The sequence below is a fragment of the Staurois parvus genome, unplaced genomic scaffold (genome assembly GCF_062004578.1).
Source record: "Staurois parvus isolate SC_StPar_1 unplaced genomic scaffold, SC_StPar_1.0 ptg000519l, whole genome shotgun sequence".
NCBI classification, from domain to species: Eukaryota; Metazoa; Chordata; class Amphibia; order Anura; family Ranidae; genus Staurois; species Staurois parvus.
This window is the reverse complement of record NW_028318315.1, coordinates 938,422-966,243: the sequence shown is the minus strand read 5'-3', so window position 1 is coordinate 966,243 and position 27,822 is coordinate 938,422. Positions and strand designations below refer to the sequence as shown.

Here is a 27,822-nt window from a genome sequence, read left to right as displayed (position 1 = left end):
GAAGCACAATGGTTCCCAGCAGACAACAGTTTGACTATGCAATGTTAGTCTCTCACCAGACCTGGGGTAACGTTTTCTGGATCTCTGGACACATGCTCTGATTCAGTTGAAGTCCTGAGACAGGCATAGGAATCGATTTATTATACGTTATTATTTATATATATATGTTTTCCTAATATCGTTCACAATTATTATTTAATTAATGGTTTTTTTTTCTTTTCAATTTGGATGTTAATGGGTCATGTGATGTCAGGCTCCACCTTTGGGTGGTTCTGATATGGCCCTTTTGATATTATTTAGTAACCTATATAAAGAGAAGTGCAGACTCCTATAGTGTTGGCTCTGAGGAAGAGGTTGTGTCCTTGAAACGCGTTAGTAAGTTAGTCATCCAGGGTTTGGATCATACATCTTGTTCAGTTTGACATGCCTGTGTTTTTATGTCTATTGTAAGTACGATACTTTGTTTCTTCAATAAATACTTTAAATGATAATGCACTAGGTCGGTGCGCCTTTTTTCTGTTTCTCTAGTGCAGTGGCGGGCAACCTTTTTTTTCAACTGAGCCAAATCTCGCCAAAACCACGATTGAAATTTATTTTGAGAGCCACATTTTTAAAACTGAAAATACATCTCCCATATAGTAATTCATCCCCCATAGTAATTCATCCCCCATATAGTAATTCATCCCCCATAGTAATTCATCCCCCATATAGTAATTCATCCCCCATAGTAATTCATCCCCCATAGTATTTCATCCCCCATATAGTAATTCATCCCCCATAGTAATTCATCCCCCATAGTAATTCATCCCCCATATAGTAATTCATCCCCCATAGTAATTCATCCCCCATAGTAATTCATCCCCCATATAGTAATTCATCCCCCATAGTAATTCATCCCCCATATAGTAATTCATCCCCCATATAGTAATTCATCCCCCATAGTAATTCATCCCCCATAGTAATTAATCCCCCATAGTAATTCATCCCCCATATAGTAATTCATCCCCCATAGTAATTCATCCCCCATAGCAATTCATCCCCCATAGCAATTCATCCCCCATATAGCAATTCATCCCCCATAGAAATTCATCCCCCATAGCAATTCATCCCCCATAGTAATTCATCCCCCATATAGTAATTCATCCCCCATATAGTAATTCATCCCCCATATAGTAATTAATCCCCCATAGTAATTCATCCCCCATATAGTAATTCATCCCCCATAGTAATTCATCCCCCATAGTAATTCATCCCCCATATAGTAATTCATCCCCCCTATAGTAATTCATTCCCCATATTAATTCATCCCCCCTATAGTAATTCATTCCCCATATTAATTCATCCCCCATATAGTAATTCATCCCCCGTATAGTAATTCATCCCCCATAGTAATTCATCCCCCATATAGTAATTCATCCCCCATATAGTAATTCATCCCCCATAGTAATTCATCCCCCATATAGTAATTCATCCCCCATAGTAATTCATCCCCCATATAGTAATTCATCCCTCATATAGTAATTAATTCCCTCATATAGTAATTCATTCCCCATATAGTAATTCATCCCCCATATAGTAATTCATCCCCCCTATAGTAATTCATCCCCCATAGTAATTCATCCCCCATAGTAATTCATTCCCCATATAGTAATTCATCTCCCATATAGTAATTCATCCCCCATAGTAATTCATTCCCCATATAGTAATTCATCCCCCATAGTAATTCATCCCCCATAGTAATTCATCCCCCATATAGTAATTAATTCCCCATATAGTAAGTCCCCCATAGTAATTCATCCCCCATATAGTAATTCAATAAATACTTTAAATGATAATGCACTAGGTCGGTGCGCCTTTTTTCTGTTTCTCTAGTGCAGTGGTGGGCAACCTTTTTTTTCAACTGAGCCAAATCTCGCCGAAACCACGATTGAAATTTATTTTGAGAGCCACATTTTTAAAACTGAAAATACATCTCCCATATAGTAATTCATCCCCCATAGTAATTCATCCCCCATATAGTAATTCATCCCCCATAGTAATTCATCCCCCATATAGTAATTCATCCCCCTTATAGTAATTCATCCCCCATATAGTAATTCATCCCCCATAGTAATTAATCCCCCATATAGCAATTCATCCCCCATATAGCAATTCATCCCCCATAGAAATTCATCCCCCATAGCAATTCATCCCCCATAGTAATTCATCCCCCATATAGTAATTCATCCCCCATAGTAATTCATCCCCCATATAGTAATTCATCCCCCATAGTAATTCATCCCCCATATAGTAATTCATCCCCCCTATAGTAATTCATTCCCCATATTAATTCATCCCCCCTATAGTAATTCATTCCCCATATTAATTCATCCCCCGTATAGTAATTCATCCCCCATAGTAATTCATCCCCCATATAGTAATTCATCCCCCATAGTAATTCATCCCCCATATAGTAATTCATCCCCCATAGTAATTCATCCCCCATATAGTAATTCATCCCCCATATAGTAATTCATCCCTCATATAGTAATTCATCCCCCATATAGTAATTCATCCCCCATAGTAATTCATCCCCCATAGTAATTCATCCCCCCCTATAGTAATTCATCCCCCATAGTAATTCATTCCCCATATAGTAATTAATCCCCCATAGTAATTCATTCCCCATATAGTAATTCATCCCCCATAGTAATTCATCCCCCATAGTAATTCATCCCCCATATAGTAAGTCCCCCCTGTGTCAACTCACTTACCTTTGCTCCGCGCGTTCCTCTCGCCGTGTTCCTGCGCCGTTCTGGTCTTCAGGGCGGACTGTGAGAGGAGAGGAGTTCGTCACGCTGCCCCGCCTACATCCTGGCTGCCCTGCCTACATCCTGACAGCTGCAGAGTCCTGACTTATGGGGCGGCCGCCCGAGAGGAGGGAGGGGGGCGGCCGCCCGAGAGGAGAGAGGGGAGGGGGCGGCCGCCCGAGAGGAGGGAGGGGAGCGGGCTCCCGGCACACAGAAGAGCCGCATTTAAGTTTGTAAAGAGCCGCATCTGGCTCGCGAGCCGCGGCTTGCCGACCACTGCTCTAGTGTATTTGGACCACCCCGGTCTGTTGAGGGCAGCAAGCAGTGCATAGTCCAGAAAATTTCAGAACATTCCTATTGGGTCTACTGAGTCCTTTCCTAGCGCAGGAGAAAAGTATTTGTTGTGTTGGTGATGTCATCTTTCAATCCTGCTGAGAATGTCCCTCTTTTCCTTCCTTATGAGTGTGCTTAGGAGTGTGCTCTAGTACTGTCTGATCTCACCAGGCATCCAAATCACACCTCATCCCCTCCCAGGGAGAAAGTTTGCTTCACTGATTTCTCACCCGATTGTGGTCAGCTCTGGCAGGGATCTATTCATCCAACAGCAGTAGCTCAGTCTTTTCCCCACACGCCTGCTTCCAGACTGTCCTCTCCTTTTTTTTTTTAACAGTTCTCCTTGCTCTGGAGAATCAGACCCAGCCAAGGGGCCTTCCCTGGAGACACTCCATAGACCAGGATTGCAAAGTGGCTGCTGCACTTCTGCATTAATTATATTAATATTCAGTTTAACCCTGTCCACACTGCAGAGGGATAATACAGCAGCAACAAAGCTCCAGCTACAGTCCAGGTTTCACATATATCTGGGCAACACAGTGGCTAAATGGTCAGCCCTTCCACTTGGAAGTACTAGGGTCATTGGTTTGAATCCCAACCACGGCACCACCTGTCTGGAGTTTGCATGTTCTCCCTCTGCCTGCGTAGGTTTACTCCAGGTACTCTGGTTTCCTCCCACACTCCAAAGAAATGCTTGGAGGGTAATTGTTTCCTGTTTAAATTGTCCCTAGTATGTGTATGTATGAATGTGAGTTAGGGACCTTAGATTGTACACCCCTTGAGGGTTAGGGACTGATGTGAATGTACAATATATATGTAAAGCGCTGCATAAATTGACGGCGCTATATAAGTACCTGAAATAAATATATCTGAAGTACAGTGGATTCATACATTAAATTCAGGTAGGTAGGTAGGAGAGATGAAGCTAGGAGTGAGGAGAGGCCAGAGAAACGGTCTGGGGCAGGGGTGATGGCGACCGGTGAGAGCCCAGCTGAGGAGAGCGGATGAATGGGCTTCAGCAGCGGTGGACTTAGTTCCTCCCAGACCAGATTGTGATGGATGTGAGCTGGAATCTACCATAATACCCTGACAAGGACAGATCGTAAAACCTGCTGCTGTTTGAGACCTACAGCCGGAACAGGGCTCCTTTGGTTACCAACCCACTCTTCAATATTCACATGGGCATTGCTGAGCTTACAGGTGCATATGATAACCCAGGTAAATGCAGAAGGTCGAATAAAGAAAAGGAAGAGAAGAGAAAGCTAGTAGAATATCAGAACAGGTGGGTAATCAGAGTTTTGTTCCGTGTCCATCTTCCTGCCCTTTGTTGGAACTTCGCTGATTGTCTGCTGAAATATAACTTATCCAAGGGTCCCTTTGGAATAAATGTAGTTTATCATTCAAAAAAAAAAAATTCAGGTAGGTAGGGTGTGGTCAGTTTTCCTTAGCTAACCTTCATTGTATATCCATTTTGTATGAGTTTTCTTCTTGTGTGTGTATATGTAACGGACGCAATAGAAATGAACGGGTATTTCAAGAACAGTTAGAACAGGAGGCCAAGCTGGAGTGTGGATTGTGATGGACACCGAATCCCAACGCTCAACTGAGTTTCTTTCCATCGTCAGCTACTGTGTTTGTAACCATTGGCTCCCGTCTGTTGTATTATGTAAACAAGGACTCATCCGCTGTTTCTAAGATGCCGTACCCATCTTCAATTTATTGGAAGAGCATTTCTACACATCTTGGTGTGCGTGTCTATTTTCTTGCAATTGCAGTAATGATATCATAATTTGGGTCCACCAACTAATGAGGAATTCCATTACATGTGTGATATTTTTTTCCTCTAACAATTCCCGTACCCCTGCATATTCAACTTCTTGAGGAGGATATCTAAAGCTTCTTGAAGTTTTCGACAGTCTCAGCAAGTACTACTTCCTGGGGAAGGGAGTTCCACATGTGTACTGCTCTAACAGAAAGAAGCCCCTTCCTCCATCTCTCCATCTTGAACCCCCTTTCTTCCAACCTCGAATCGTGTCTGCATGTCTTCTATAGGAACCTTGGAGATATCTCCAAGGTTGCTTTAGAAGACATGTAGCCACGATTTGCGCATTTTAATCATAACCCCTCTTAAACCCCTCTTAAACACTACAAGTCCCATCATGCCTCTGACTTTGGGAGTCATGCTTGTAATAGTTAATCTTGCAATGCCTCATGGGACTGGTAGTTTGGCAACAGCTGGAGGACCGCCAGTTTGACACCCGTGATGTAATTGATTCTCATAGCCAAAGTTCTCCAGGTATTATCAGCAAATGTCTAAACTGAGCTCTTGATGCCAACCTCTTTATCATTAAAAAAAAGAAATTGATCAGCATTGGCCACAAGACAGAGCCCACCATTCAGAAAATGAATAATTTATCACTACTTTCTAGACCAGTTCATGTAACCAGTTTCCTATCCATGTACATACAATTTCATCAACTCCTACAGACGTTATTTTAAAGATTAAATACTTATGAGGTACAAAATCTAGGTAATTTCCATCCACTGGACTTCCACCATCTAATTTCTCACTTCCTTCCTCCTTAAATGATAACAGGTTGGTCTGACAAGAACGGTCTTTCATAAATACATGCAGGTTGTCACTTATGATACCTTTATTGCAGACAAATTTCTGTATAGAGTTCCTTATCAGTCTTGAATACCTTACATACTATTGATGTTAGGCTGACTGGTCTGTAGTTTCCTGGTATACATCTTCATATCCCTCAAGGCAGTGCCTAGCTCCATGCCCATTGACAATCTCTTGCCTAAAAGCCTTTAACTGCTTCCCATCTGCTATACAGCAGAAATACTATTACAGGGCACTACGGGTGAGCAAAATCATATATACCCTGTTCCAAATAATTATGCAAATTATATTTTTCTCATTTACCTTAATAGTTGATGTAAATAACAGTCAGCATAATTCTCATGTTATCAACTATTAAGAGTACAATTATAATTTTATTGAACAAACCTCCTGATAACAGGATTTTTGTTAAACATAAAACACTTCCAATGCACTGTTCCAAATTATTCCGCACAGGAAGTTTCAGAAAACTTTATAGGTTGTAAAGAACTGAAAATTGTCATTTGTTGTGTTTGCAGCATATTTACTGAAATCAAAAGCTATTTCAATCAAACTTTTAACAACATTTTAACTTTTTAAAGATTTTAGCAGGTCACGTTACATTGTAACATAGGACCCCTTATTTGATAGCAGCTTCACACGTCTTGCATCCATTGAACTTGTCAGTTTTTGGACAGTTTCTGCTTGAATTTGTTTGCAAGATGTCAGAATAGCCTCCCAGAGCTGCTGTTTGGATGTAAACTGCCTCCCACCCTCATAGATCTTTTGCTTGAGGATGCTCCAAAGGTTCTCAATAGGATTGAGGACAGGGGAGGATGGAGGCCACACCATGACTTTCTCTCCTTTTATCCCCATAGCAGCCATTGATGCAGAGGTATTCTTTGCAGCATGAGATGGTGCATTGTCATGCATGAAGATGATTTTATTACGGAAAGCATAGTTCTTCCTTCTGTACCAGGGAAGAAAGTGGTCAGTCATAAACTCCACATACTTTGCAGAGGTCATCTTTACACCCTAAAGGGGCCGACCAGCTCTGTTCCCATGATTCTGGCCCAAAACATGACTCCATCATCGCCTTGCTGACGTCTCAGCCTTGTTGGAACAGGGTGGCCGTCCACCAACCATCCACTACTCCATCCATCTGGACCATCCAGCGTTGCACGGCACTCATCAGTGAACAGGACTGTTTGAAAATTAGTCTTCATGTATTTTTCTGCCCAATGCAGCCATTTCTGCTTGTGAGCATTGGTTATTGGTGGCCGAATAGAAGGTTTATGCACAGTTGCAAGACTCTGGAGGACTCTACACCTTGATGTCCGTGGGACTCCAGAGGCACCAGCAGCTTCAAATATCTGTTTGCTGCTATGTAATGGGATTTTAGCAGCTGCTCTCTTGATCTGATGCATGGATCTGGCAGAAATCTTCCTCAATGTGCCTTTATCTGCACCAACCCGTCTGTGCTCTGAATCAGCCACAAATCTCTTAATAATGCGATGATCACGCTTACGTTTTCGTGAAATATCGAATGTTTTCATACCTCGTCCAAGGCATCGAACTATTTCACTCTTTTCGGCAGCAGAGAGATCCTTTTTCTTCCCCATATTGCTTAAAAATGGTACTCTCCTTAATAATGTGGAACACCCTCCTTTAGTAGTTTTTCCTTAAATTGGGCTCACCTGCCAATCTAATTATCACAGGTGTCCGAGATTGTTTTCAGTGATCAAAAGAGCCCTGACACACAATGCCATCCATGAGTTACACTGAAACACAAAATATTTCATCTTTGTGACACTTAAATAGAATTTGCGTAATAAGTTGGAACAGGGTGTATATATATATATATATATGTTATTTTGCAGTTCCAGGTAGGGGGCGCGTGCCCTACCTGCGTCACCATTCGTGGCCTCAGCTGTCAATCACTGGGACCCAGCCGGTGATTACTCGCCAGCACTCGGTGATCGAGTATTTTCAATGGCGGAGAGACCTGTATGTAAACAATACAGATCTCTCCTGTCAGCTCCTGCACACCGCTTTGTACACAAAGCAGTGTTCTTACAGTGTAAAGCACACACACAGCCCCCATGTGAAACAGCACAGTTAACCCTTTGATCGCCCCAGATGTTAACCCCTTCCTGCTTTCAGTGCTTTTTATTAGCACTGATCACTGTATTAGTGTCACTGGGGATGTCAGTGACACCAAGTCAGTTCCCCCCAGTGTCAGAATGGCCACCACAGTCCTGCAGTCCCACTATAAGTTGCTGATTGCTGTCATTAGTAGTAAAAAAAAAAAAAATTCCCAATATATACCGCCATTTGTAAATGCTATAACTTTCACATAAACCAATTAATATACACGTATTGAGATTTTTTTTTTTTAGCAAAGACATGGAGCAGAATACATTTTGCCCTAAATTTATGATGACATTTTTTTTTTTTTTTTACCGGATATGTTTAATAGCAAAAAGTCAAAAATATTGTTTTTTTTCCTCAAAATTGACTGTTTTTTTTTGTTTATAGCGCAGAAAATAAAAAAACACACAGGCAATCAAATACCACCAAAAGAAAACTCTATTCATGGGAAAAAAGGACATAAATTTCATTTGGGTGCAGCGTGGCATGACTGCGCAATTGTCAGTTAATGAATGCAGTACCGCAATGCAAAAAAATGGCCTGGTCAGGAAGGGGGGTAAGTCCTTTGGAGGGCAAGTGGTTAAATACCTTACATACTATTGATGTTAGGCTGATCGGTCTGTAGTTTCCTGATATATATATTTCCATATCCCCTATGGCAGTACCCAGCTCAATGCCCATTGATAATCTCTTGCCTAAAAGCCTTTAAAACGGCCGGAATTGATTTGAAAGATGTTGCTCCTAATTACTTCAGTGGGGTTTGGATAAACATTCAGAGCTTATTACCAGGTTAGCCAACCATCCAGGAATATGTGACTCATCCCTACACCCCACTGTGAGATCTCTGATGCATACAAAGGTCTGTTTTCCGTGCATAACATTTTCCACACTCAGGGCAGGAATACGGCTTTTCCCCTGTGTGAGTTCTATGATGTTTAACAAGTTCTGATTTTTGTGAAAAACTTTTTTTGCACTCAGAGCAGAGATATGGCTTATCCCCCGTGTGCGATCTCTGATGTATAACAAGGTACGATTTGCATAAAAAACATTTCCCGCACTCAAGGCAGGAATATGGCCTCTCCCCTGTGTGAGAAGTCTGATGTCTAACATATTGTGTTCTCCACGTGAAACTTTTCCCACATTCAGGGCAGGAATAAGGCTTCTCCCCCGTGTGCAATCTCTGGTGTGTAGCAAGGTCTGATTTCTGTGTAAAACTTTTATCACACTCAGGACACGGATACGGCTTCACCCCTGTGTGCAATCTACGATGTCTATCGAGGTCTGATTTTTTTGTAAAACATTTCCCGCACTCAGAGCAGTAATATGGCCTCATGTCTATGTGAGATCTGCAATGCATGACAAGTTCCGATTTATGAAGGAAACATTCCCCGCACTCAGAACAGGAATGAACCTTCCCACCCGTGTGAGATCTCTGATGTACAGTAAGACTTAGTCCAGAACCAAAACTTTGCCCACATTCAGGACAGGAAAATGTCTCCTCCCCCTGAATTCTGGTACCATCCCTCACAGTATGAGGTTGCTCGGAGTCAGAGGGATTCGATGGTCCATCCACACTGTGAAGTCCACCATCCATAGCTGAGATCATTGTCTTTTCTCCTCCACAATCTCCTGTGATGTCCTCATCTTCCATTTTACAACCCGGAGATAAAGTGAGATGATCCTTTGAGGGTTTCCTGGTGGTGAGTCCTGGAAAAATATAAAAATATGATCACTAGATAGAAGAGGGTTAGTTCACTTCAATCAAGGTTCCATCTGGATCAGGTAGACTTAAGTGAACAGATGTGTATGTTCCAACCAGCTGTGACCTCCCCTCTTCAGTAAAAGGTCCTTTGGTCCTCCCCCCAGATCACTTCTACAGTAAAAGGTCCTTTGGTCCTCCCCCCAGATCACTTCTACATTTCCCCAGCCTTGTCAGAAGAGCAGGAACCAATGGGGACTGGGAAGTGCATGCTCTTCACACAACCACAAGCCCAGGCATTGTGTCAAGGGATCTGTGTGAAACAAAGGTTCAGACTAGTAGAACCTTTACCATGGAACATGTGCAGATAGACCTCGGCTTCTGGTGATCAGAACTATTCTGCACCTCATCTATGTAATTTTCTGTGTTGTATTGAACTGCATTCAGTTTTTGTTTTGTAGTATGCTGACGCATCTAGTGGAAGTTTTGGCCCACTAAAACTTGTTTACTATTTGATTTTGGTTTCTCACTCAGTCTTTCCCTCCTGTTTGATGCTAGTTAGCTCAGTCCTAGCTAGATCCATCCCAATTCTTCCATGTTCTCTCAATCAGTGGTAGCACTTTATGGAGACAAAAATTTAGAAAATCATCGTCTTCTTCAAAAGATTAATTGAACATCTCTGCTTCAAAAGACTGAGAAAACATATTATGTACTGCAATTGGTTGAAGTAAAATTGTTTCAAATTATGTGTCTTATTGCAGAGTTAAGCTGTCTGTGGATGATGCTAAGTCAGCAGGTGACCATACTGTTCGGACAAACTGGGTCAAAGGAGGTATGTCAATGCTAAAGGGGCATTTTAAATAGTACAAGAACAGCAAAGGGAGCTTGCAGCAGTTTTAGTGTTTCAGTTTTCACATTACTATTTATGTGTCAACCAGGCAAGACTGTAAATAGTGTTTTATTATTATTATTATTATTATTATTATACAGTATTTATATAGCGCCAAAGGGTATGCTCAGCGCTGTACAGTAGCAAGGGGGACAGAACATGAGACAAGACAGTAACAAAACAGTACACGAGGGGTTCGAGGGCCCTGCTCTTTTGAGCTTACAATCTAGGAGGGAGGGGAAGGTGATACAGGAGGAGATGGCTGTGGGGGATGGAGTGATGGGAGGAGTGGAGGAGGTTGTTAGGTGAGGTCAGGTGTTAGGTGAGGGTGGGGTAGGCTTCTCTGAAGAGGAGGGTTTTCAGGGTGCGCCTGAAGGTGAGGAGGGTGGGTGACAGTCTGATGGATTGGGGTAGGGAGTTCCAGAGAATGGAGAAAGTCCTAGAGAAGTCCTGCAATCGGGCGTGGGAGGAGGAGACCAGGGAGCTAGAAAGTAGGAGGTCCTGTGAGGAGCTTTAAGGAGCATTTAGCTATAAGTCTGCATGAAGAAGAGGGATCAACTTACAAAAGGTACAATCTGTGTTATTATATCTGTACTACTGTGACTAGGAGTGAAATAAAACCGAATACTTCTAGCTGGCCCCAGAATCTACATAAATAATGTCTGAGAACATAATTTGTGTCTGCAGCACAGAGAAGGGGGTTTATCTCAGAGAAAAGAAGAAATATTGAGCAGGACGGGTATCAGTGACTATTATCAATCTATTATTGGCTGATATCACTCATCTCCCGCCCTACTCTGGACCAATCAGTGAGCAGTAACAGAGCAGAGATAACAGAATATATTGTGGCTCTGTCAGGGATCTCCTCGATCCCTGCCGCGATGGTCCCGGCGCAGGCGCAGTGCACCGCCCTGTGCAGGGACACGGGCACTAGGTCCGGGCCGGCCGCGGCGTTCGAGTTCGCGCATGCGCAGTAGAAGCCGCGGCCGCCCGCTGGGCACCAATGGCAGCGCAGGGCGGGATATTTAAATGGCCCTGAGCTGTCATTCAGTGCCTTCTGGTCTTCCCTGCATCCTGTGAACCTGTGATCCTGTACCCCTTGTAAGTTTTGACCCGGATTGAACCTGACCTTGCTGCTTTCTCCTGCTCTGACCCTTGCTTTGCCTGACCTCTCTCCTGGATGCCCCCTATTGGATTTGACCTTCTGTTGCTGACCTGGCGTGTGACCCGACCATTCTATGCCCGCTGCCTTGTACCTTGCCGTCCTCTCTGTTACCGACCCGGCCCGTCTGACCTTGCTCATCCATCCATCCATCCCTTGCAGTGGGGTCTTCCGACCTCCTCACATCAGACTCTTCCCCGTGGGAGCCCCTTGCGCATACTACTACCACTGACGGGCGCACCCAGTAGTCACGACCTGGTCTCAGGGAGCTCCAAGTCCATCCCCACCATCAGGGGCCCTGGTGAACAAGCACCCTGGGACTTAGATTCCGTGCGCTGGGGACACCTATTCAGTGGAGTGCTAGTGGTACCGCCGGGCGGTCCCTTACAGGCTCACCTGTGCTGATCTCTGTAGGAGTGTCCTCCTCTTTGAATGTCCTCATCATTCCAGCCTCCTCCGTATATTGCTGATCATCCCTCACATACGTCTCTTCTACTTCACCCCCAACTTTCATCTTCATCAGATCTTCACCCTAAACCAACAGAATGGCAGAAATAACATCTGTAATATAGAAGGATTTATGATGTGAGATCACATAGAAAATATCATCTTGTAGAGTCCACACATCGTCTCCACATGTCAGAGTGTTCCATCACTTTATGTTCCAGACCCTCAACTCCACCGACCTGATGATGGGGAGGGATGGTGTGACCTTCCTGTGTGGAATCCTGGGAATACAGAGGACGGGGACATCTCTCTGGTGGGTTCCCATGACTGGATCTATCTACCTGATGGTGGTGAGGGATGGTGTGACCTTCCTGTGTGGAATCCCGGGAATACAGAGGATGGGGACATCTCTCTGGTGGGTTTCTCTTATTAGGTGACTCCATTATAATGTCCTTGTAGAGATCCTTGTGTCCCTCAGAAAGCTCCTCCATCACTCCATACTCCTCATCCTCTTCTTTATACTCTTCTATAACAACAATATTATAATCCTCGAGGTTTCCACTCTGAATATATAATAAAACATTCATTGTAACAAATATGTTGTGTATAAATCATAACTACCAATATTTGTCAATCATCTACCTGAGCATGTTGTGTGTACTTGTGAAATTTCTGTGTGGAATCCCTGGAATACAGAGGACGGGGACATCTCTCTGGTGGGTTCCCAATACTGGATCCATCTACCTGATGATGGTGAGGGATGGTGTGACCTTCCTGTGTGGAATCCCGGGAATACAGAGGACGGGGACATCTCTCTGGTGGGTTCCCATGACTGGATCCATCTGTAGGAAACACACACACTGACTGAATCCATTGTTTCTATGTGTTTATCAGATGATGGGGGATCTAGGTGGATCCTCCGTACTGCTCTCTCCTTTACAATAAAGTCTCCTCTTACCCGGTGATGTGAGGGGCGGCTGATTGTCCATCATGACGTCCTTGTAGAGATCCTTGTGTCCTTCTAAATACTCCCACTCCTGCATGGAGAAATAGACAGTGACACCCTGACACCTTATAGAGGTGGTTGGCACCCCCTCAATCGTGGATAGGTTACAGGTAGATCAGGGGAAGGGGCTGGTACATCACATTTACTGGGGAATCTCTGCCCTCAGTTCCTTTCTCTGTCTCAAAAGTGAGACATCAGGGGTCGATTTAGACCACTGAAACTTCACCAAAGCCCCCAAACAGAGCTCCAAAAAAAGAGTAAAAAAATAATAAAAATAAAAAACTACTGAAACTATTCACTGCCCTACTGACAATGCCCACAGCCCTACTGACACCATCTACTGCTCTGCTGACTGACACAATCCACTGTCCTATTGACACTGTTCACAAACCGTCCACTGCCCTACTGACACCGTCCACTACCCTACTGACACCGTCCACTGCCCTACTGACACCGTCCACTGCCCTACTGACACCGTCCACTGCCCTACTGACACCGTCCACTGCCCTACTGACACCGTCCACTGCCCTACTGACACTTTCCACAGACCGCCCACTGCCCTACTAACACAGTCCACTTTTAAGGTAGGCTACATTTAAGTGGGATTTGTTTTATTATATTTTTCTAAGTTTTCCTTACTATTTGGTTAGGCCTTGCTAGTTAATTTCTTAAAAAAAGATCGCCAAACATCGGTGCCCTTTTGATACATTTTATGTTGTTCAGGTAGATCTCCACACCTCAAAGGTTTCCTACCCCTGCCTTATAGGAACCTGACACACACAATGATGCAGTCACCATCCAGACACATCCCTTGTCTGTTACTGGAGAATGTCCCAGAATTCCCGGCACCGCTCACCTCTCCTGTCAGCAGCTCCATCATCTTCTTGGTGACTTCTAGAATCTTCTGCATGTTGTGTCTCTCAGGTGTCAGGGAGTCACATGGAGGCACTGTGATGGTCATATGATCACCTGACTTCACAGGAGAGGAACTCTATATTTAAGCAAAAACAGTAATATGTCACATTCCCAGAATCCTAATCACCTCTCCGGTCAGGTCTGTGTGTTATTAATAGAGATGAGAGTGATGTCATGTGACCTCCCAGAATCCTCCTCACCTCTCCGGTCAGGTCTGTGTTTTATTAATAGAGATGAGAGTGATGTCATGTGACCTCCCAGAATCCTCCTCACCTCTCTGGTCAGTTCTGTGTTTTATTAATAGAGATGAGAGTGATGTCATGTGACCCCCCAAAATCCTCCTCACCTCTCCGGTCAGGTCTGTGTTTTATTAATAGAGATGAGAGTGATGTCATGTGACCTCCCAGAATCCTCCTCACCTCTCCGGTCAGGTCTGTGTTTTATTAATAGAGATAAGAGTGATGTCATGTGACCTCCCAGAATCCTCACCTCTCCGGTCAGGTCTGTGTTTTATTAATAGAGATAAGAGTGATGTCATGTGACCTCCCAGAATCCTCCTCACCTCTCCGGTCAGGTCTGTGTTTTATTAATAGAGATAGGAGTGATGTCATGTGACCTCCCAGAATCCTCCTCACCTCTCCGGTCAGCAAATAGATGATCTCCAGGGTGAGGTTTAGTATCCTCTCAGTCAAATGACTCCGGTTCTCCTCCATCCTCATTGATGTAGTCATGTGATCTATGGGGGTTTTCTGTAGACAGAGAATTATCTGGACTGTATTGGTGTTGAATATTAGAATATGGAGGTAAGGCAATAATAGGGGGGTCCCCCAGTAGGAACTGGCTCATGTGTACTCAAAACAGAGATTTCACAGGCACTGTTGGACACCCTAGAGTGTACCCTAGAGAAGGCATCCACATTCTGATGTTGTTTTGCAGGTCTCTGTTCCATCACAAACATGAACTCTTATAAGGCCGAGAACCATCTGGTTACCTTGACATTCTTGTATGAGTTCTGTCTCATCCAGGTCAGTGGTGCATGGTTGGACAAAAGACAAAACTTCCGACCACGGCAAAAATAGCATAGGGAGTTGAAAGCACTCTCCACTATGGTGCAATTTCTCTTGGTATCAGTCAACTTCCTACTGAGGAAGACTTTGGGGTGCTTCTCCCCATTAACCAGTTGGGACAGAACAAATCCTAAGCTTTAACTGGAGGCATCTGTTTGGACAATGAACTCTTTAGAGAAGCCTGGAACAGCCAGCACTTGATACTGGCATAAGGCTTTTTTTATACTCCAGAAAAGCCTTTTCAACCCTGTCATTCCATTTGACTATGATTGACTTCCTGCCTTCCGTCAAGTCAGTCAACGATAGTAGCAATAGTGGCAAAGTTGGGGACAAACCATTGGTAGTAGTCAATGATGCCCAAAAAAGCTGGGACCTGTTTATTTGTGATGGGGCGGGGACAAGCCTGAATAGCTTCTACCTTGTTAATCTGAGATTTTATCAAACACCTACCCATAATGTATCCCAGGTACCCACTCTTCCACTTGGAGACCCACTCTTCCACTTGGAGAAGGCCGTGGTCCTTCTAATTTACAGGTTTAGTGCCAGATCTCTCGGAGAGGGTCATTTTCTTTAACCCTACATATGTATTTTGGCTACTTCATGTTTGTTGGGTTTTGTGACGGGAGTCACTTTGGGTTGGTGGCCCATGGAACCCAGCTCACTCTGGAGAGGTGGGAAGACCTCTGTCTCAGCTCCCTATATCCCTATTATGTGTAAGTCACTCTGTGCCTGTTAGGGGTACAGGGTGATCTGTCCTAATATTGTGTAGACATGTCTAGGAGATAGGTGGGTTGTAGATTGTTTGGTGTTATGTGGTTGCATCCCATTGTTCTACTGTGTGTCTTGCTGGGAGCAAACTATTATGGAATGTATGTGTTTATGTGTATTAGCTTAGTGGGGGGGGGGGGGTGTCTCCAGCAGTCATCCCTCCTTATGGTATTGTCTGCTGGTGTGAAGCTTGGATACCTGGGGTGCCTGTTGTCGATATTCGGACGGTAAAGCGGTATTCTAACGGAAGTATCCAAGTGCAGTCTGGGGTCGGTTCCGTTACAGGTTTCTCATGTCCTGCACACCTGTTACATTCTGTCATGCCTGTCTGACCAGAAATTAGAATCAGAAAGTAAAGTCTGTTTCGTCTCTGAACTTTTTTTGCTTTGCTTTAGGATGGTCCTTTTCACAAAGCTTTGAGGACAACATTCGAAATATTCAAATCCTTTAATTGACAGGTTTAAGGAAAGCCCTAAGGCTGTAGGTGTTGCTTAAAGGACCAGCACAGTATTCAGGGACATCAATAGTAGCAGTATACTTAGGCAGCACATACTTTGGGGTTGGACTTTAACTTTTTAACCATTTCCCACCCGGCCCATACCTGGGTGTGTATTTATTGGCCTTCCACAATGGCCACAGGTGTGAGTTTTATTTTTTTGTTCACATACTGTCACCAGAAGTGCTGTCACTATGGCGATATTGTACTGCTGTGGCAGTGATCATGTAAAATGGTTGGCTGCTCTGATGATACTGTATGTCAGTGCAGCCAACCATTGTCTCTGATCACCACCATAGCATTACAATGTCACCAGACCAGTGCAGCCAGTCACAGTGCCCCCATTTACCACCACACCAGGCCCAGTGTCACCATAAGGTCTCAATCACATGCTCTTCTGAATCTTATTCACATCCTTCATGTATTTAAAGGTTTCAGTTATTTCTTTATTCCCTTCTTTTTACTAGATTTGATGTATTAAGTTCCTGAAGTCTCCCCTGATATGGTCTATCCTTAAGACCTTTCACCATTTTTGTTGCCCAGCTCTGGACCTGTCTATCTTATCAATATTTTTGTAAGCGAGGAACACAGTATTCTAAATGAGGTCTCACTAAAGATCTATATAGGGCAGGGGTGGGCCAGCTGTTGTAGAACTACAAGTCCCAAGAGGCATTGCAAAACTGACAGTTACAAGTATGACTCCCAAAGGCAGAGGCATGATGGGACTTGTAGTTCACCAACAGCTGGAGGGCCACAGTTGCCCACCCCTGATATAAGGGAATCAGGGCCTCCTTCCTGCTGGTGACCCCTCTAGTGATATAAAGATCTATATAGAGGAATCGGGACCTCCTTCCTCCTGCTGGTGACCCCTCTAGTGATATAAAGATCTATATAGAGGAATCGGGACCTCCTTCCTCCTGCTGGTGACCCCTCTAGTGATATAAAGATCTATATAGAGGAATCGGGACCTCCTTCCTCCTGCCGGTGACCCCTCTAGTGATATAAAAATCTATATAGAGGAATCGGGACCTCCTTCCTCCTGCTGGTGACCCCTCTAGTGATATAAAGATCTAAAAACAAACAGCGCTCAAATCTTCATGCAAACTGGAAGAAATTCTGAATGCCAAACTTTTAGCTAAAACGTTTAGCTCTGAAGAAGGGGGTTAATCTCCCGAAAGGCATCAGCTTATCCCTGAATAGGGCACAGCATTGTATTGACTGCCATTTGCAGACTACATATTCTGCTTCTTATTTTCCTTTGGTTTGTGAGTAGACATCTATTTATTTACACAATAAACACGTGGTGTACGACGGTAATGCATGATGAGAGTGCGCCCTTGTTTGTGATTCCTCTAGTGATATAAAGATCTATATAGAGGAATCGGGACCTCCTTCCACCTGCCGGTGACCCTTCTAGTGATATAAAGATCTATATAGAGGAATCGGGACCTCCTTCCACCTGCCGGTGACCCCTCTAGTGATATAAAAATCTATATAGAGGAATCGGGACCTCCTTCCTCCTGCCGGTGACCCCTCTAGTGATATAATGATCTATATAGAGGAATCGGGACCTCCTTCCTCCTGCCGGTGACCCCTCTAGTGATATAAAGATCTATATAGAGGAATCGGGACCTCCTTCCTCCTGCCGGTGACCCCTCTAGTGATATAAAGATCTATATAGAGGAATCGGGACCTCCTTCCTCCCTCCGGTGACCCCTCTAGTGATATAAAGATCTATATAGAGGAATCGGGACCTCCTTCCTCCTGCCGGTGACCCCTCTAGTGATATAAAGATCTATATAGAGGAATCGGGACCTCCTTCCTCCCTCCGGTGACCCCTCTAGTGATATAAAGATCTATATACAGGAATCGGGACCTCCTTCCTCCTGCTGGTGATCCCTCTAGTGATATAATGATCTATATAGAGGAATCGGGACCTCCTTCCTCCTGCCGGTGACCCCTCTAGTGATATAAAGATCTATATAGAGGAATCGGGACCTCCTTCCTCCTGCTGGTGACCCCTCTAGTGAAATAATGATCTATATATAGTATGTTCCATCTGTCCTATGTCTGCAATAAGTAGTCTGCGACTACTGCAACTCCCTCCTCATTGGCTTACCTTTTACATAGGCTATCTCCCCTCCAGTTCATCATGAATACTGCTGCTAGATTCATCCACCTCACCAACCATTCAGTGTCTGCTACCCCTGTCTGCCAATCCCTCCACTGGCTTCCACTCGCTCAACAAATAAAATTCAAACAACTTACAAAGCCATCCACAACTCTGCCCCCAGCTACATCACCAACCTGATCTCAAAATATCAATGAAACCGCTCTCTTCAATCCTCCCAAGACATTCTGCTCTCTAGTTCCCATGTCACCTCCTCCCATGCTCGCCTCCAGGACTTCTCCCAAGCTTCTCCCATCCTATGGAACTCCCTATCCCAATCTGTCCGGCTGTCTCCTAATCTATCCACCTTTAGACGATCCCTGAAAACCTTTCTTTTTAAAGAAGTCTGTCCTGTTTCTTCCTAGTAAACCACCATTTATTTCCTCCATCAGCTCATCCCCCCACAGCTATTACATTTTGTATCACTCAGCCCTTCCTCCTAGATTGTAAGCTCTAACGAGCCGGGCCCTCTGTGTCCTCTTGTACCAATTTGTAATGTAACTGTAATGTCTACCTTCATTTTGTAAAGCGCTGCGCAAACTGTTGGCGCGATATAAATCCTGTATAATAATAATAATAATATAGAGGAATCAGGACCTCCTTCCGGTGACCCCTCTAGTGATATAAAGTTCTATATAGAGGAATAGGGACCTCCTTCCGGTGACCCCTCTAGTGATATAATGATCTATATAGAGGAATCGGGACCGCCTGCCGGTGACCCCTCTAGTGATATAAAGATCTATATAGAGGAATCAGGACCTCCTTCCGGTGACCCCTCTAGTGATATAAAGATCTATATAGAGGAATCAGGACCTCCTTCCTCCTTCCGGTGACCCCTCTAGTGATATAAAGATCTATATAGAGGAATCAGGACCTCCTTCCTCCTGCCGGTGACCCCTCTAGTGATATAAAGATCTATATAGAGGAATCAGGACCTCCTTCCTCCTGCCGGTGACCTCTCTAGTGATATAAAGATCTATATAGAGGAATCGGGACCTCCTTCCTCCTGCCGGTGACCTCTCTAGTGATATAAAGATCTATATAGAGGAATCAGGACCTCCTTCCTCCTTCCGGTGACCCCTCTAGTGATATAATGATCTATATAGAGGAATCAGGACCTCCTTCCGGTGACCCCTCTAGTGATATAAAGATCTATATAGAGGAATCGGGACCTCCTTCCTCCTGCTGGTGACCCCTCTAGTGATATAAAGATCTATATAGATGAATCAGGACCTCCTTCCTCCTTCCGGTGACCCCTCTAGTGATATAATGATCTATATAGAGGAATCAGGACCTCCTTCCGGTGACCCCTCTAGTGATATAATGATCTATATAGAGGAATCAGGACCTCCTTCCGGTGACCCCTCTAGTGATATAAAGATCTATATAGAGGAATCGGGACCTCCTTCCTCCTGCTGGTGACCCCTCTAGTGATATAATGATCTATATATAGTATGTTCCATCTGTCCTATGTCTGCAATAAGTAGTCTGCGACTACTGCAACTCCCTCCTCATTGGCTTACCTTTTACATAGGCTATCTCCCCTCCAGTTCATCATGAATACTGCTGCTAGATTCATCCACCTCACCAACCATTCAGTGTCTGCTACCCCTGTCTGCCAATCCCTCCACTGGCTTCCACTCGCTCAACAAATAAAATTCAAACAACTTACAAAGTCATCCACAACTCTGCCCCCAGCTACATCACCAACCTGGTCTCAAAATATCAACGAAACCGCTCTCTTCAATCCTCCCAAGACCTTCTGCTCCCTAGTTCCCATGTCACCTCCTCCCATGCTCGCCTCCAGGACTTCTCCCAAGCTTCTCCCATCCTATGGAACTCCCTATCCCAATCTGTCCGGCTGTCTCCTAATCTATCCACCTTTAGACGATCCCTGAAAACCTTTCTTTTTAAAGAAGTCTGTCCTGTTTCTTCCTAGTAAACCACCATTTATTTCCTCCATCAGCTCATCCCCCCACAGCTATTACATTTTGTATCACTCAGCCCTTCCTCCTAGATTGTAAGCTCTCTGGATCAGGGCCCTCTGTGTCCTCTTGTACCAATTTGTAATGTAACTGTAATGTCTACCTTCATTTTGTAAAGCGCTGCGCAAACTGTTGGCGCGATATAAATCCTGTATAATAATAATAATAATAATATAGAGGAATCAGGACCTCCTTCCTCCTTCCGGTGATCCCTCTAGTGATATAAAGATCTATATAGAGGAATCAGGACCTCCTTCCTCCTTCCGGTGACCCCTCTAGTGATATAAAGATCTATATAGAGGAATCAGGACCTCCTTCCTCCTTCCGGTGACCCCTCTAGTGATATAAAGATCTATATAGAGGAATCAGGACCTCCTTCCGCCTGCTGGGGATCCCTCTATTTCCCTAGTTACATCATTTTACGTTTAGAAACACTGAAGTGCAGTTTCCACTGCTTTGACCAATCTTCTAATGCCAAATCATGTTCCATGTTACAGGCACCTCCAGGGATATCAACCCTATTGTACACCTTTGTGTCATTAGCAAAGAGACATCCCCTTACCCAACAACCCTTTAGTTCTATCCCTTACATATAGATTACATAGAACATGTCCCAGTACAGAGCCTTGGGGTACACCATTAGTGACTGGTCTCTGTTCTGAATGATCCCCATTTACAACCACACGCTGGTATCTATCCTTTAGCCAGCTGCATATCCACTGAACCCCCCAAAGTCTAAGTCCTAGCTTGTCCAACGTTTGTATTAGATCGTTATGTAGAACTGTATCACATGCCTTGCTGGAATCAAGATAAGCCGTGTCCACAGCACCACCCTGGTCCAAAACATTGGTGATATAGTAAAAAAATCCAATCAGATGAGTCTGCCATGATCTGCCCTCAGCTTTGGGTCCACCAAGTTGTGTGTTTTAAGGGATCAATGATCCTTCCTTTCAGGAGTGATTCCAATAACTTGACTACAACCGATGGTAAACTCACTGGCCTGTAATTGCTTCTACCTTGCTGCCCTTCTTGTGGATCGGTACAATATTAGCTGTCTGCCTGTCATGGGGAACTTCTCCTGCTAGAAGAGATTTATTAAAAAGATTGTTAATAATTTAACAAATATACCATGAAGTTCTCTTAGAACTCTGGGATGATCCATCAGGGCCCATTGCTTTATTAATCTTTAACCGAGCCAGTTCCTCTGCTACCTCTGTCTCCAGAGATCCTAAAAATGATCCATCATTACTAGAACCAATATGATCCTCCAACTGGCTATAGTTAGTACAATTTATTTCTGAGTAGACTGAACGGAAGTCATTGCTCAAGTGGTCTGCAACATCCAGGTCACCCTCTGCATAAGTGTTTTGCCCAGTTTTTCATGTTAGTGATCCCATCGTATTATTTATTTCCATCACTGATGTACCTAACAAAGTTTTTGTCTCCTTTCCTAAGAAATTTAGTCATAAGGACAATTTAGTTCTCAATGGGCTCCTGCTAATCTGAGGAGGTGACTAAGTTACCATTTCAGGTTGGTGGACAAATGTCAGCACATCACCTGTCTACAGGGTCATACTTCTCCCCTGCAAATTTGGCTGATTGCACACCCCCTCTTAAAGCGGAGTTCCACCTGGGAAAAAAAATAAAAGTCAGCAGCTACAAAAACTGTAGTTGCTGACTTTTAAAATACAGACACTTACCGGACCCTCCGTCCAGCGGTGTCCTCACAACCGCCATCTTCTTTCCCTGGCGCCAGCATCTTCAGTGTGGGCTGTGACAGTTTGCGGCTTCACAGCCGGGTGCCCACTGCACATGTGTGAGAAGCGCTGCGCTTTGTGAATGGCCCTGTAGTCTTCTGGGACCTGTCACATGTCCCAGGAGACTACGGGGAGGGAAGGGGAAGGACAACTTCCACTTTCGATCGCCTAGGTGATCGCAGCAGAAATGGGAGCGGGTTCCTGTCAAATTCAGGTACCCGCTCCCCAAAGGTGCCAATCCTTAATGGGGAGCGGGGGACAAAGGCTTAAAGCGAAACTTCCCCTTTTGGGTGGAGTTCCACTTTAACATGAAGAGTTACACCACAACCCCCATTATTTGCTTCTGACCAAGTATTATTTGACCAAGTACAAAGACTGGGCAGGGCATTATGGGTGAGAAAAAAAATTAAAAAGAGAAGTTCACCTTTTATAAAAAAAATTAAAAATTTTTTTACACTGCAGCATCTAAGCATTGTACCCACGTACAGCAGATCACGGGTGCAATGCCAGGATCCAGCAGCTTCTCAGTCAACTGTCTGCCATACCATATGTGCAGACAGTTACTGAACTGCAGCTGGAATCAATGAACTATGAGGGCGCTCACCAGTGCCCCCACAGTTCACTGAAAACTACAAGTCGCCTGCTGCGGTGAAAGTAGTAGCAGTTCATTCACTCACAGAACTCACAAGACCTCCTACTCTCCGGTTCCCTGGTCTCCTCCTCCCATGCCCATCTCCAGGACTTCTCCAGGGCCTCCCCCATCCCCTGGAACTCACTACCCCAATCAGTCAGACTGTCACCTTCCCTCCTCACCTTTAGGCGCACCCTGAAAACACATCTCTTCAGAGAAGCCTACTCAGCCCTCACCTAATTGCTGATTTCCTCCACTCTTCCTACCACAGCTATCTCCTCCTGTACCACTCTCCCCTCCCTCCTAGATTGTAAGCTCCAAGGAGCAGGGCCCTCGAACCCCTCGTGTATTGTATTGTTACTGTACTGTCTCGTGTACTGTCTCTCATTGTAATGTACAGCGCTGAGCAAACTGTTGGTGCTATATAAATACTGTGTAATAAAAATAATGTGAATGAGTGATGCGGCTGTGTGGGCGGAGCCTCATTGTTTTTAAATTGTGACAGCAGGCGCGGCGTTAAGAGGACCTCCCACTCGCTGTCACAGTGGAGAGTGCAGGCAAGTGCTGTACTGTTACATTGTTAATAGAACCTAAATATGGATGTAACATGTTACAAAGGTGAATGTGTGCTCAAATCAACCACGACTTAAACCAACATCAAATTTCAGGACAGCCCGAATCTGAATCTCATCCCTCGTTACAAGAGACTGCTAAGGTGAGAAGGTGACCCATCTCCACAATGAGGAGAATGTTCCGGCCCCGGAAGTGGGGGAATGTTGTGCCCCTGAAGGGGTTAATCTGGGTTCCCACACTATATATGTGTGTATCATCATCTGCTGGAGATAAAAGACATCACAGTGACTATGGAGGAAGAGGACGGACGTGACCGTGGGGGAAGAGGACGGACGTGACCGTGGGGGAAGAGGACGGACGTGACTGTGGAGGAAGAGGACGGACGTGACCGTGGAGGAAGAGGACGGACGTGACCGTGGAGGAAGAGGACGGACGTGACCATGGAGGAAGAGGACAGACATGACGGGGGGTTACTGGGTGTAAATAGGAAATAACATCTTATTAAGAGCAGGGCCCTCGAACCCCTCGTGTATTGTATTGTTACTGTATTGTCTCATGTACTGTCCCCCACTATAATGTACAGCGCTGAGCAAACCCTTTGGCGCTATATAAATACTATATAATAATAATAATATTACCTCCTCTGCTGCCACTTCCACCAACGTCTCCTCTCTACTTCCTCCCTGCTCAACTCTCACCCGAAACTTCCTGTCTGTACCTGACATCACTTCCTGTCTGTATATCATAGAGACTTCCTGTCTGCACCTGACATCACTTCCTGTCTATATTCTATAGAGCCTTCCTGGCTTGGTATTAGTGAGATCACGGACTTGTGAAGCTCAGATGAACCGCAGCCCCAAGAAATGTCTCATAGTGGGAACACAATTTTGTCGTTATTACAAGTGAAGGCCGAACACCCCTCTGTTCGGTTTGCCGTCGAACGTTCCAACCTAATAAAAGTTCAACTATGAACTTTGAACTCAATGCAAGTCTATGGGACTCGAACTTGAAAATTGAAAAATGTCCATTTTGAAGGCTTGTATGCAAGTTATTGGCCATAAAAGGGGTATGGGGACTCAGGGACTGCCCTAAGGGACATGAATCAGTGATAAACATTTTTTTTTTTTAAGTACCGTTTTTAACCACTTGGCAAATGCGCTATAGCCAAATGATGACTACAGCGCGGTTGTCCAGTTCTGGGAGGGCGTCATATGACATCCTCCCAGAACCCGCCCTCCCTGGCAATCTCCGTGATCGCTGTGTCCTACGGACACAGCTGATCACGTGATGTGGTAAAAGGCCAATCAGTGGCCTTTTACCACGTGATCATCTGTGTCCAATGACACAGCAGATCACCGGTAAATGTAGTTGCTGGTTCTCGGCTGCACTTTCCTCACGCTGTCACAGCATGAGGAAAGAACTGCCAGTAACTGGCAATTGTCAGAGGACGGATCGGCACCGGTCATCGGGGCACTGGTGTCGGAGGTCTCTTCCTACTACCTTGCAGAAATGGGTGAGTCATGGAGATCCAGAAACAGCAAACAAGCTTGTGGACCTTGTGGAGAGATACCTAGCAACTGAAAGTCTTACGTCTTCCCTCAAGGACTCACGGACTTTCCACCCCAAGACCAGACCATCCCTGGCTATGGGTAAGATTGCACCAAGGGATGGGGGTGGAGAGAATGGAAAAGGGGGAACTAAAGGTACTTTGGGGACTGTTTCTAATGTTTGGCGAGAGCAGCCTGGAAGGCCAAACCTGCAGGAGGTGAGCAGAAGGATATTTTGTTACCGCTGCCGGGAAGAGGGACATGTAGCAGCAGATTGCCCAAGTGCTGATGAACCAATGCACTGTGACTTTCTTACAGAGAGACGGCAGTCCCTATTTGCAACTGTTACTTGCACTTCCATAAAGGGAAATGAGAAACCTTTATGCAAAATGTGTACTGATGGTAAAAATGTTGTGTTGTTGGATTAAGGTAGCCTGGTTACCTTGGTCAAAACTGAAAAACCTTGCACCCTAGAAAGACATTTGGGTTCATGGGGACACACAAGAGTATCCTGTGGTAACAGCGTCCTTTGAGACCTCACTGGGTAACCTGTGTCATCAGGTGGGTCTGGTTCCCCAACTACCACATGACACCATTGTGGGAAGGGATTTCCCAAAATTCTGGTAGCTTTGGAATGGCCCAGATTTTCCATTGAATGGTCCTTCAGCGACTGAAGGTTCCACTAGGGAAACCTCTGAGGGTGAGGGTTCGCCTGAGTTTCCCTTGGGTTCACGGGGACACACAAGAGTATCCTGTGGTAACAGCGTCCTTTGAGATCTCACTGGGTAACCTGTGTCATCAGGTGGGTCTGGTTCCCCAACTACCACATGACGCCATTGTGGGAAGGGATTTCCCAAAATTCTGGGAGCTTTAGAATGGCCCAGATTTCCCACTGAATGGTCCTTCACAGACTAAAGGTTCCACTAGGGAATCTTCTGAGGGTGAGGGTTCGTCTGAGTTTCCCTTGTCAGTATTAGCAGGGGAAACAGGGCCTAGGGAGGAGTCTACAACCTCAGAAGTGGAACAGCAACCCCTAGAGAACATTGTGCCACTGAACAACTGAAGGATGCCACATTACTAAGGGCCCGAGAGAAGGTAGTAACAATAGAGGGGGAATTAGTGAATCCTGACGAGAGGATTGCCCTCCCGTACTTCATCATAGAAAGAGACCTATTATACCGGGTGTAACAGAGGGCGGAGGAAACCATAGAACTACTGGTGGTGACTAAATCTTACCGCAAATTGGTCTTAGAACTGGCCCATGGGCACATTCTAGGGGAACATTTAGGAGCTGAAAACACCCGAGAAAGAATCGTACAGAGGTTCTATTGGTCTGAGATCACTAAAGAAGTGGAAATGTACTGTTCTTCCTGTCCAGTGTGTCAGATTTCATCCCCAATGCCACATTTCCAGAGTCCTTTGGTTCCCCTGCCCATCATTGAGGCCCCTTTTGAGAGGATCACCATGGATTTGGTTGGCCCCTTGCTAAAGTCTGCTAGAGGGCACCAACACATCTTGGTGATAATGGACTATGCCACCCGTTACCCAGAGGCAATTCCTCTCCGAAACCTCTGCCAAAACAATTACCAAAGAACTATTTCATGTTTTCAGCCGTGTAGGCTTTCCCAAAGAAGTACTAACTGAGCAGGGCACCCCGTTTATTTCTAAGGTAACTAAAGAACTTTGCAAACTTCTGAAGGTGACACAACTCCATACTTCAGTGTATCACCCTCAGACACATGGGTTAGTAGAAAGGTTTAACAAAACATTAAAACAAATGTTGAAGAAGGTGGTCGATAAAGATGGGAAAAATTTTGATTGTCTACTACCTTATTTAATGTTTGTGATCAGAGAGGTTCCCCAATCCTCCACCGGGTTCTCTCCCTTTGAGCTACTGTATGGGAGACACCCACGGGGGCTATTGGACATTGTGAGGGAAATATGGGAGAGTGAGTGTTCCCCTCATAGAAGCGTAATTGAACATGTGGCCCAAATGCAAGTGTCAAAAGGATGGCAAACTATGGAATATAGTTCCCAAAGTAGCCACCTCAATGGATCGCAATTTTCAAACAGATCTGAAGAGGATGTACAGTGTGGCAGGACCATCCCCTATGACCCTCAAACTGTGGGTGGCAGAAATGGAGTCCTGTGGTTCAGAAGTACAATTCTTCAGGATTGCTGTAGACTTCATTGCTGAAGCGGCAGTGGATCTAGTCAGAGTGAAAGCAAAGTTAATGGTTAACTCAGTAACACCAAAAGACCCTTATGGCTAAAGCATTGGTCTGCTGACAATGCCTCTAAACACAGCCTTGGCTCGATTCTGTTTGATGGGAAGCCCCATTTTGTCAAGACCTTTAAGCTGCCACTCAGCAGGTATCCAGTGGGAAGTCATACTTTATCCTGCAGTACAGGCCTGGTGGGCCATTTTTCAGACATTGGAAGAATGGCAGTGCAGCATTTACCAAAGGAGTCAAGTCCAAATCAAGCCAACCAGTTAGTTCTTCTGACAAGGCCTTTGGAAGGAGTTTCCGCCCAACCCTCCCAAGTGGGAGCAAAATTGACTCTATTCAGGAAGGTCTGGGTGGAAGAAATGGAGGAGGCTTGAATTCTGGATATGATCCCAAGTGGTTATCTGCTAGAATTTGAAAAAAGGGCCCTCAGTATTACTTCGGGGGAATTCAGGTACCAGTAAGTCCAGATAAACTGAATTGTTTGCACGCATATGTAAAGGAATTGTTAACAGCTTAAGCCAGGGCTTGAAATTTCCACTTGCCTGCTCGCAAATGGCGAGCGGAAATTATGGTGGGGGCGAGTGTGTCCCCCAGGGCA

The 27,822-nt window shown here is 44.8% G+C and overlaps 1 protein-coding gene across 1 annotated transcript in view; it reads right to left on the bottom strand.

Annotated features, from left to right (window-relative positions):
• LOC149451819 (uncharacterized) overlaps positions 1–27,822 on the bottom strand; it is a 118,998-nt gene that overhangs the window by 69,872 nt on the left and 21,304 nt on the right. Inside the window, 4 exon segments of the mRNA XM_089690136.1 lie at positions 8,711–9,588; positions 12,028–12,163; positions 12,420–12,641; positions 12,721–12,915. Of these exon segments, the coding sequence (XP_089546262.1) occupies positions 8,711–9,588; positions 12,028–12,163; positions 12,420–12,641; positions 12,721–12,915 (1,431 nt within the window).